This window comes from Propithecus coquereli, unplaced genomic scaffold, assembly GCF_000956105.1.
Source record: "Propithecus coquereli isolate 6110/MARCELLA unplaced genomic scaffold, Pcoq_1.0 Scaffold43, whole genome shotgun sequence".
NCBI lineage: Eukaryota > Metazoa > Chordata > Mammalia > Primates > Indriidae > Propithecus > Propithecus coquereli.
In genome coordinates, this window is record NW_012150063.1 from 4199159 (window position 1) to 4210994 (window position 11836).

General features: G+C 33.4%; 1 protein-coding gene across 1 annotated transcript in view; it reads right to left on the reverse strand.

Annotated features, from left to right (window-relative positions):
- EML4 (echinoderm microtubule associated protein like 4) overlaps nucleotides 1-11836 on the reverse strand; it is a 180085-nt gene that overhangs the window by 54834 nt on the left and 113415 nt on the right. The window contains exons 3-7 of the mRNA XM_012653843.1: nucleotides 11085-11211; nucleotides 7615-7788; nucleotides 5624-5752; nucleotides 5047-5072; nucleotides 4813-4845 (exon numbers count right to left, since the gene is read on the reverse strand). Of these exons, the coding sequence (XP_012509297.1) occupies nucleotides 4813-4845; nucleotides 5047-5072; nucleotides 5624-5752; nucleotides 7615-7788; nucleotides 11085-11211 (489 nt within the window). The remainder of the gene's footprint in view (nucleotides 1-4812; nucleotides 4846-5046; nucleotides 5073-5623; nucleotides 5753-7614; nucleotides 7789-11084; nucleotides 11212-11836) is intronic.

Consider the following 11836-nt stretch of genomic DNA (forward strand, 5'->3'; position numbering starts at 1 on the left):
ATCCTGTTAAGTGATGCTTCTGAAGCAAAATCCTGCCTCAGCCTCCCGAAGTAGCTGGGACTACAGGCATGTGCCATCATGCCCGGCTAATTTTTTCTATATATATTTTTAGAGGTCCAACTAATTTCTTTCTTTTCTTTTTTTTTTTTTTAGTAGAGACGGGGTCTCACTCTTGCTCAGGCTGGTCTTGAACTCCTGAGCTCAAATGATCTGCCTGCCTCGGCCTCCCAGAGTGCTAGGATTACAGGTATGAGCCACCACGTCCAGCCTTACTTTTGCCTTTTTACTTTTAAAATGTTGGCTACAAGGAAAATTAAAATTACGTATGTGTTATACATTCTCCTTCTATTGGACAGTGCTGTTCAAACAGTGGTGGACTTCTAGTCCACAGAAGTCCAACGAACTAACAATATAGCTTCCTTATAATCCAAATAGTACTACCTTAGGCTCTGGACCGTAACAGCCAGAGTAGAAGAGGAAAATGCTTCTGCTCTATTATCTTTAGAAGGGTGAATGTTAGGCAAAAATTTGAAATACTTAACGCTGTACTTTCCTTTCTGTGTCCTTCCCCTATACCTCCTAACACTGCCCCTTTATTTCCTCAGGTTTTGCTCTTCTACTTTAGCATCTCTCCCTTAGGCCATCCAATATCACTAAGTGCCCCAAATGATCATCATATTCCCTAATCAAAACTCCCATCCTTTTGAGACAATGATCTCAGGTAGTAAGAAAAGCAGCATTATTGAAAAGCAGTTATTGATTCACATTCCTGTAGAAATAACTGGTTATTGAAGTTATTCTTACATTTTAAGGAAGCTTATCAAAATTTATTTATCCTAGCCAGGCGCATCAGTGTGCACCTGTTGTCCCAGCTACTCAGGAAGCTGAAACAGAAGTAGGGTTTGAGCCCAGCCTGGGCAACACAGTGAGACCCCATCTCTAAAAAAGAAAATTAAAAAAACTTTATTCATCTTTCACTGCTATCTCAGTAACAAGAATCTATCTATAGTTTAATTAAGGGCTTTTAATTTTTTTTTTTGGTTTGTTTCAAATTGCACACTCTCTCAGTATGTGATAATATATTCCCTCTCAATAGGCAACACAATATATAGTGTCAGAAGGCCACTGCTATCATATATCCTTATAGGTAAATTTTAGCTATTCTTTCAGATTTAATGCTCAGTTTACACAGGGGTGAACAGGTTTTAGGACCAAGTATGCTTAGAGTCAAACACGCTCAGAAAACATAATGCAATGCACTAGACAAAAGCACCTGCATTCAAGTTCTTTAAAAGGTAGTTTACACGTAAGTTAGTGAAGATATTGGGGTGTGATGGGAGAGACTGTCCTTCATTTTGTTTGCTGCAAGAAAGAGCTTTCAAAAAGTCATTCGAAAGACATTAGTGGTATCTAATCTAAGCCTAACTATATGTAAGGAAACCGAGGCCCAATGTCTCAGAGTCACAGGGAAAATTTATTACTAGATGAACAATGTTTCATATTTTTTCATAATTTCCTTTGGTAAATGGAATTTTGAGCTTCTCCCAACCAAAGCTGACTTTAGTCAGTGTAGAACTGTGATTCTTTAATCTTCTGTGATACATATCATTATACCACTAACTAGGTCTCATGTTTACTAATCTTTTCTTTTCTCTTTTCACTACACCACTTTGCATCCCTTTCCTAAATGAGGTACCTAATGAAGCTTCTGTGGCTTGAAGTGAATCTATATTTTACAAATGTAACAGCTAACAAATGCAAAATTGTATGCACTCCATGATCAATGACCTCCTTGCTATTCCTTAACAGCAAGAAAGCTCCTGCCTCAGGGCTCAGCTTCTTCTGTTCATGAAATTCTTACTCCACATATTTCACTTACTTCCTTCAGGTGGCTCAAATGTCATCATATCAGAAATGCCCTCCCTAGCCACTCTATATAAAATAGCAATGCTATACTCTCCTTATTCTTTTCTAATATGTATCATCTTTTGACATATTAAGTATTTATTATCTGTTTTGTTTATGTAGAATGAATATAAGTTCCACACAGTTTAGACATTGTAACTGCTACAACTCTGAGTGTCTAGGACAGGGCCCAACAAAGTAAGCACTCAATAAATATTTCTTAAATGAATGTATAAAATGTGTATCTGATAAAGGATGATAAAGAAACATATTAGAATTGTAATAGCTGTTAGAATGACAAGTTTATTCAGGGTTTTTATTTTCTTTCCTCAATTTTATAAATGAGTTTATATTATTTATTTTTAAATTATATGAACAACCACTGGGCTACAACAAATTATAAAGGGATTTTAGACAGTACATATTCCAAAATGACTTTTAAAGTATTTTTCATATGAAGCCATTTTTAGAAAGGTAGCTAGTAAGACATAGTCAATTACTTCTCATTTTTATAAGATATTATAACTGTTCTTCCATCTTAATGTACCTGTACAGTTAGGATATTACTGCATTGATGTGGTAGCTAAGCAAGAATGAATCTAAGCTTAGAGCAGTGAGGAAGCACTATAAGAGGAAGAAAGAGTGGAATTTAGTGATTGATGAGCTCCCTTTTCCTCAATTAAGCAGATTTCTTTCCAGTAGGGATCTCATTCAGGTTCTCAGTATGACCAGATAATTAATTATGTGCTAATTCTAAACAGCTGTATATCAGAGGGAATGGCATAAAAGAAATAAGAAAAAAAAATTTGAAAAAAATACTTTAAAAAATAACAAAAAATAAAGAGCTTTAGTTTGAGGTTCTACGAGAGAAAAATGATTTAAGATTATTCAAATCTGAATGAGAACATTCAGATTCTGCCCTAGAAATTATGAAGACATGATATTTATTTTCCATAGTTTAAAATGTAATATATAGTCGTCATGGAGAATTGGTTCCAGGACCTCATGCAGATATCAAAATCCATAGATACACAAGTCCCTGATATAAAAGGATGTTATATTTGCATAAAACCTAAGCGCATCCTCCTATATACTTTAAATGATCTTGAGATTACTTAACTATCTAAAATCCACCTACTTCTTTCTATAGCCTTGGCCTGAATCTCAGTCAGGCCTGAACTACATAACAGACTGAAACAAAGAGTTCTCCCTGAGAGTACACTCTAATGATTAGAGTCTATTCTCCAGACAGGAGATAACAGATTAAACTGGCAAAAAAATACACTCGAATTCCAAAAATGAGGCTCAATGCAAGCAACATTTTATGTTATCAAACTCCAATATCTGGGACAATCTTTTTGAGGTAAAATTCTTGTAACAGAATTTAACTAATTTTTCTATATCCTTTTCCAGCTTTCATTCCATCCTTCTCCCCAGATACTGGCTACATCCTGTTAAGTGATGCTTCTGAAGCAAAATCCTCACTTTTTAACCTACTTACCTGAATGGTTTTGAAAATTGTGTCACCAACACAAACCACTTTCATATACCAATCTTAAGTTCCTTTCTCCTTCCAAAGAACATACCACAAGAAGAGAAAAGGCAGGCAGCTCTTTCTCATTTACCCTATAAGGATTTTATAAAATTCGAGCTCTTTAAGCAAAACATCTAATAATAACAGCACCTTTTTATAGTTACAGTGTTTTCTATTTTTAAAGTGCTTTCATATATATTATTTCATCCTTCAGCAGTCATGTGAAGTAAGTTTAATAGTTATTATTCTCAGATTAGAAAACTACTCAAAGACACTGTCATTTGGCCTAAGTCACAAGGCTGTTATGCAGAAGAGCTAGGATCAAACATTAAACACAGAAACTCCCCATTCACTGCTCTTTCTACTATATCTTATTGCCTCTATTTTAAAAATTGTTTTAATACATAATGTCAGAATTGCCTTTGTAAATAAAATTTCATTTTCCCCTTAAAGTATCTCAACCATTATCTAATCTATATTATATTATAAAGGAAGGAGAAAGTAAGGCCTAACTAATGGAAAAGAATGCCAGCAAAATTCAACTTCGTTTAGAATTTCTATGTAAAGACAAATGATCCAAGGAAGATTACAAATAAATATTTCCTTTCTAATTGGAACCAAAGAAAGTAAAAATCCACAGAAATCAAGTTAAATTTCTAACAAAAATTGTAACCACATCATAGCTAGTTACTATAATAGCCCAGAAAATAAGATAACTATGACACACAGAAATGAGCTGCGAAAAGCATGCACAGAAAGGACATGCTTTTATTTGGGACAGCATGCTTCAATTAAATTTGCAGGCAATCTAAAAGAATGTAAAAGTCATGTATAGAACTTACCTACTTTGTAATTAAGTTAAATACATATTTATAAAAAGTCTGCTCTCCTTTTTTGGTCAGAACAAGCCAACAACAGCAAGTAGCCAGAAATTACAATTAATATAAAAGAAAAATTTAAGAGGAAATGGATTTGCTAGACTTATTATATTTGCAGTCTTAGCATCTAGAAATGAGTGATTATTTGCAATGAGGTTGGCAAGACAGAAAACTGAGTTAAAATTTATCAATCTTTTAAATGGCTTTTCTAAGTACATCTTTTTATTAAAAAAAAAAAAAAAAAGAGAGAAAACTCCCTTTAGCATTTTATTCCTCTTTGTAATGCTATACTTATTTTTACCGTTCACCTTGAATCTTTAGATGTCACAGAAATAAGATGGAGTTTTAAAAATGTAGCTGGATTCACTAATCCAAATTATAATGATACCTCCTCTGTTAAGAGGAAAGTCAGGTAGTATAAATAATGAAAAGCCAAATAAGAGATCCAAGAAGAAATTAACTTAGAAGGCAACCAACTGCGTAGCTTATTCTTACCTTGGCTGTTTTTTTCACGGGTTGATATTTTTGCTGGTTGAGACAAAAATGACATATCTTACAATAAAAATTGGGCATTTTCATAAATGACTATAGCAATGTACTTCTCTTTGGTTACTATGAACAAATAAAGTACACTGAATGATAATAAGTCAATATTCTTATCAATTAGCACAAATTAAACTGATATAGAAAAGTGAAATAAATACTTTTTAAAAAATAATTTTAATTTACCTTGGTTGATGATGACATCTTTATGCCTAAAAAAGGAATTCAAAGAACACTTTTATAATTTTATATGGTTGATCATTAGAATCACCTGAAGAAAATGTAAAAGCTTCAATGCCTAGGCCATTCCCTAGATAAATTAAGAAATTAAGAAATCAGTATTTTTTAGTTTCTCACTGGCCTCAACTACTAATATACACTATTTTATAAAATAATGAATGTCGCCTAGGATCATCTAAATAGCGAAAGCACAAAAAGAACTTATGTGGTGTGTGCTTGCAATCCCAGCCAACTCAGGAGGATCCCCTGAGCCCAGGAGATCAAGGTTGCAGTAAGCTTTGATCGCGCCACAGCACTCCAGCCTGGGCAACAGGTCAACAGAGCAACGGAGCGAGATCTCATCTTCTCTTTTCAAAAAAAAGGAACTCACAAAAAATACTCAAATCTTACAGGATTACTATATAAATACTACATAAATTATAGACTTTTAAAAAAAATTCAAACTAGACATAAATATACATGCAAATATGATAATTACAGAATTATTAATTTTCAGATATAACAGAAAAAGTGTAATACTTACTTGTCAGCGTTTTTTATAACTTTTGGTATTAATTTTGATGTTGAAGGTGTTCTCAATAATTTATTAGGACTATCATCTGGATTTTCCCATGGATTATGTGACTTTTCATCTGTTGATGATCGCTTTATACTAGAAGAAACATATTAATTTCTTAGAGAAAAATTCTGAGTAGCAAAGACATGTACTTGACAGTTTAAATAGAACACAAGAGCAGCAATTAACATTTCCTTAAAGCTAATCCAGGAAAGAGAAGGAAGGATTAGTTGAAAGGCTCTGCTTAGATGAGTGAAGGATTTAAACAAGGCAATTAACAAGTCCATTTTATAATTTTCTGTATGATTTAGAAAATTCACTAGAATATTATCTGATTAAAAAAACTACACTTTTGTTAACAGAAAAATCTGAGTAACATTTCTCATAATTTGTAGCTATAAAACACCTGTACTTTTTCATAGTCAATGAATAACAAGGATGCCATTTTCATTTTTTATATAATTATATCTTCATGTAATTAAATTATATATGGTACAAATGACAATTTCTGAATAAACTGTCTGACTAAAAGTAAAACTCTTGTCTATATCTTTAGGGACAATTTTACACGATCAGAAATAAACAAGACTTGACGCAAGAATGTGGTATTATCAATGCTGATTTCCTATATTTGTAACTGAAATTTGTTTATTTATAAATGATTTTTTGGCTGCATTGTTAGTTATCCTCAAACTCATCCAGTCTTCAACACTTCTTGCAATAATATATCCAAAGAGCAATTTAGAAGGGCAAGCACATTTCCAGGAGATCTCAAGAAGCTGAAAAAAAGATTCTGGGACAAAGGAGATTCCAAGTCAAATCATAACCTTAAAGAGATCAATTATAAAAAGCCACCTTTAACCACACACAGTCCAAAGGTGTGTAACATTAATAAGCTATTATCCAAGAAAAACTCCACAGGAGACCAGGCAGAAGAATTACAAACCATTTAAATAGCATAAGAATCTGCGTGAGACACACAGACAAAGCATTTTGAAAATAGTAAACATGCATCAATTAAGTCAAGGGTATTCTGGTTTCCCAAATTTCCATCAGAGACCTGAGGCAAAATATTCAACTGATCAAAAAAAATATATATCATTTAGGAATGGTTGTCATGTATTTTACTAAAATTCTAGCCAGTTCTAGGAATAGTTTAATAGTGTCCTAAGATTTCCAGGCAGAAGTATAATAAAATATATTTATACCTAATCATAAAGCTTGAATCAGCATTTCTAAATAGGCAAATCTAATTAAGTTGTCTCAATATTTGATTACAAGGCAGCTGTAGCACTGAACTCCCAGCATGCAGGTTTAGATCCCCAATTCAGGCTCACACACATTGTTAGAATGTTTCTCCCTTCTCCCCCTCTCATAACTTTAAAATATTAATTATTATGGACACAGAGAGAAGCCCTCAAGCAAGCCTTTAAGCAAAGAAAAGACCAAGTGAAATGGGTTCATTTCTCTACTCAAGCAAGAACTTATCCTCCCAAGACCCAAAACTGAAACTGAGATGCAGCTATAACGAAGAGTCATTTGCTGAAAAGGGCCTTTGCAAGTTGAAGGTTGTAATGATGCCAAAATATGGTGAGGATAATTACATATGGCCATTTTCTATCCATGGCTATAAATTTATGCACAGTTTATATAAACTAAAAAATATTCTAAAATTTTATTATAAAAATATTGTTTAAATAGTTGTTTACAGTAGGTTATTTCAGCCTTCCTTTCATCAGATTATCTTAGTTTTTTTTCCCACTTTTAACTGAGAAATTTTGACCTTAAATCTTTATTCCCCAATGTGCTATAAAACATAGATTATATTAATAACAATGAAGGAAAAAAAAAGCCATCAGGTTTTTCTCTTGGAATCCATAGCCAACTTTTTCCCAAGTCACAGAATTTAGGTATCATTACAACCATTCCCTAGCCCTGTACTCGGGGACAGTTAAAACCTTTTGGTGGGAGTAGGATTCTTGCTTTCTGGAGTTTGTCTGTGTATTTGGAGAGGCTGTGAAGAGGGCTGGGGAGAAGGTGATGCTCGAATTTGTGGACTTTGATCATTAGGGTGAGATTCCTCTTTTTTTTCTCTCTGTCCTTGTGGTTTTTCTTTCTTTTTTTCTGTACCACTGTAAAATAAAGTATAACATGGAACAACACATATTTAAACAAATAAAAAAATCAAATGATAGAAAAGTGATTATTATATAATTCAAAACCCTAAATCATACAGCTAATACAACTTATACTGCTTTCATTCAACAAGGAAAATATTACTTTGAAAACTCTGGAAGTTATTAAAATCTTCAGTGAAGAATTTATAAAAATTCTAAGGCAGTATCCTGTGAAGATTGCCCATCTGGACAGAAATGGCCTCTAATGAATTCTGCCATCTTGGCAGATTTTCGGGGATAACAGCAGCTCTCTTACTGACCTCAATTTACCCAAATCATAGGATTAGTGACACTTTCCATTACCAGTGTAAAGCATATTGACTCATGCCCAAGACAAACTAAATGTTCATGTTTAATAGGTTATTCTCCACTTCCTCTGTTTCTTCTGTATACTTCTGCTCCTGCCAATTGAAGTTTAAACTTACCACGAGTTTATGTTTTTTCCCAGGCCTGTTTATGACAGTTGTAGTTATCTTAATTACATAAGCTAATCAAATACAAAGAAAAATTGATGAAATATGCATAGAAAAGAGAATTGCAATTTCTATGAAAACAAGCTGAATGCTCTGGAAAGACTATAAAAACAGTTACTAAAAAAAATGCTGTTAAATTTAGTGTTGGTGACACAATTTTAACACCTTAACTGCCATGTGAGTTATATTTAACTCATGCTAGTTTTGAGACTGGGGCCTCGTGAAGCACAAGAATGACTCAATTCTCTGGAACAAATTCACTAAGCATGTCGTGAGTCATTCAACTCCAGTGGCGTGCAGTGTAAAAATTGATTCTGGTGCCGTGTGGTTTGTGTATAACTCATGCACAGAAAAGAATAAAAAATAATAAATTTTTCATTATATTAGAAAGGATTGTTTTGTTTTCAAGGTTTTTATTCTATTTTCGTAATAAAATACTGTGGCCCCAAGGAAAAAAATTTTTTTTCTAGTGTGGCAGTCAATGTGTTGAAACTCATAAAAAGAGAGATAGGTTCTAAATTATTATTTTGCCAGAGTTTTAAATTTCTTATTCTGCCTTAAAAAATGAAACTAAAAGTTATTTTAAAAAACTAAAAGTTATGGAAAGTTATTTATGGGCATTATTTTATGAAAACCAAAAAGGAATTTGATCAGAGACACATATTTAGAAAGGAGATGAGAGGCTTGCTCTTTCATTCTTAAGATTTTGCACTTTGACGTTTGATTAATGAACCTCCTGCCATTCCTAATCACACTGGATAACAGTACTTATACTGCACACTCCTGACAATATGACAAAGGAGATGGCATCAAGACTTGAGTTCCCATGTTGAAAAGGAAGAAAACTATTAACTCTCTATAGCTCTTAATTCAAGGATCCTTTGTAATTTGACTATAAGGTGCATAATGTATAAGGAAGTATGTTCAAGAACACTTTAAACAAATATACATAGTATGTACAATTTAACTATCAATAATCATTATAATAGTTTAAAATGTTATCACGTTATTGTTTTGAAAGTGACTTTTTAAATCTGGTTCAGGTCTGATATCTCCTGTCTTCAGACTGGTCCCTTGACTATTCTATCTATTTCATATTCAATTAAAAAAATGTGCTAAGAAATACAATTCTACCTCAAAAATATCAGATTGACTAAAAACTGAGTTGGCAGTTACTACTTTGTTCATCTTCAAACTATCCTGAATACACAGGCCACTAGTTTTATGTGGGCCCAGTACAACCTAAAGGAGAGTTTCCTTCTGGGTCATCTAAAAGCAAAATACAGAGCCCTGTCTGAGATTGCTGAATCAGCATTGTGCATAATACTGATCACTACATAGCAATGGTACAACAGCTATGTAAGAAAATGGGCTGAATCCAAATTTTTACTGAATACAACATGAAGTTTATTAAAAATTGTATTACCACCATGAGTTTGTTTTCTTATAATTTGTCCTTTTCTCCTGAAAGGGAACACAGGTAATAAATTTTGGCATCCTTTGGAGGGGGAAGTCTATATTCTGTAATAATGACTTCAAAGACTGAATTATAGAAGAAATTCTTCACCATTCCTGTAGCAACTGATTGGTTAAACATCTATAAATCCATGTTGATAAATAACTCAGTCATTGGCATTAGTTTATTGAGATAAAGCATTTTCCATCAGTACATTGTATGTAATACATTATCCTATTACTTAAGGTTTCTCTTCACTCATTCTTTATAGAAAACAGTTCTAAGAATATGTAGTTGATCTCCTATGGTCTCCCTAAACTCTACATGGAATAACTTACTAGGAATTACAAAAAAGGGGGAAAATCCTGTAAGTAATTTTATTGGAATAAAGTAATTGATGAAAAGAGCATACAGAATCCAAATCTGTAATCCACTGAAACTTTTATATTGTAGTAATTCCACAACCTTCCTGCCCATCACCCCTTAACTTGCACACACAAACACACACGCCCCACACAGTGCTATAATATTTTGAATTAAGCCTTAATTTTAAAGAATAAAAGTTAGCTGGGTGTAGTGGCTCACATCTGTAATCCGAGCTACTCAGGAGGCTGACACTGAAGGATCACTTGAGGCTAAGAGTTTGCGACCAGCCTGGGCAACACAGTGAGATCCCACTCACCCCACTTCCCCACCCTGACTCTAAAGAAAAAATTAGCCAGATGTGGTGGTGCAAGCCTGTGGTCCTAGCTACTTGGGAGCCTAAGGTGGGAGGACTGCTTAAACCCAGGAGTTTGAGGATGCAGTGGGCTATAATCGCACTACTGCATTCCAGTCTGGGCAAAAGAGACCTTGTCTCTTAAAAAAAAAAAAAAAAAAAAGACAGTAAGAATTATAGTAGCATTTAACCTCCCACTGATGTAGATATATATCAAAGATTCTGCCTTCCCTTTAAAAATGCTATATCAAATACAGTATATCATTTGTTATGGAAAATTCACTAATTTCTTTAAATATAGCAATACTTATCAATAAATGCTTATTAAAAAGAAATAATTAAAAAGCAACAAAACCAAACCAGGAAATGAAACTGCTTCCTTTAGTAAGAAACAATGGCTTCCTCATACAACTCAACAGGTATGATAAATGCAAACAGAGTGAGCACAGGCTAGATACCTCTACATTTATAGTTAAAGAATTCAAAGGACATGCTCACTTGAATACCATACAGCTCTATTTCATATTCTTTTCAAAAACAGACTGATCTATCACATTCAGACAATTTCTCAATGTTAGCTTTTTTCCCCTTTACAAATGGGTACCTTTTAGCAGCAGATGAAAGAGTTTGTTTTCTTGCAATTGAGACAGAGCTGGCATAACTTGGTTTTCTGTTTGTTCCACTGTCACTGGTTTTACAGGATGTGGAAGGTTCTCGAAGGCTTGGCTGGCCTAAAGACAGTTAAGCAAAAAAATTTTATATCAAACTTGAAAATATTCCTCAAAGATTGACATTTTAAAAAATTAAGTCCATTAGTGTTTACAGCTAGTGAGTAGACTGTCCCCCTGATATCTAACACTTGATATTATTGTCTTGAGACTTAATCTCATCAAAATAAACCTATAGAAAAGCCATGCTGAGTTGCTAAAATGCAGCTGGGCTAATTCTCTTAGCTTTGGTTTGCTCTCCACATATTAGCAGCTTTAAAGCACATGATTCAAAAGTTGTGCCTCAAGTAAACCATAAATTCCTCATCACTGATCTTCCAAAACAGCTCAGGTTTTGTTGAAATCATAAATTTTAAATCCTAGAAACCATAAATGTTAAGTTCTAGAATGTTATTCCATATAAATAAAGCATATGAAGTAATCTGCTTTAATTTATACAGTAGCAGCAGTGGAATAAATGTGTGATGGGTATGTTGGTGTGGTCAGAAAACTCAAAGTCACAAGATAAGAAAGACAGTCACATCTACTAAGAGCCAAGTTTACTTAAAGATCTGGGAACAGAATAGTTTTAATTTTTGGACTCAGTTTTCTCACATGCACAAAAGCAAAATCTAACTTTTTTTTTTTT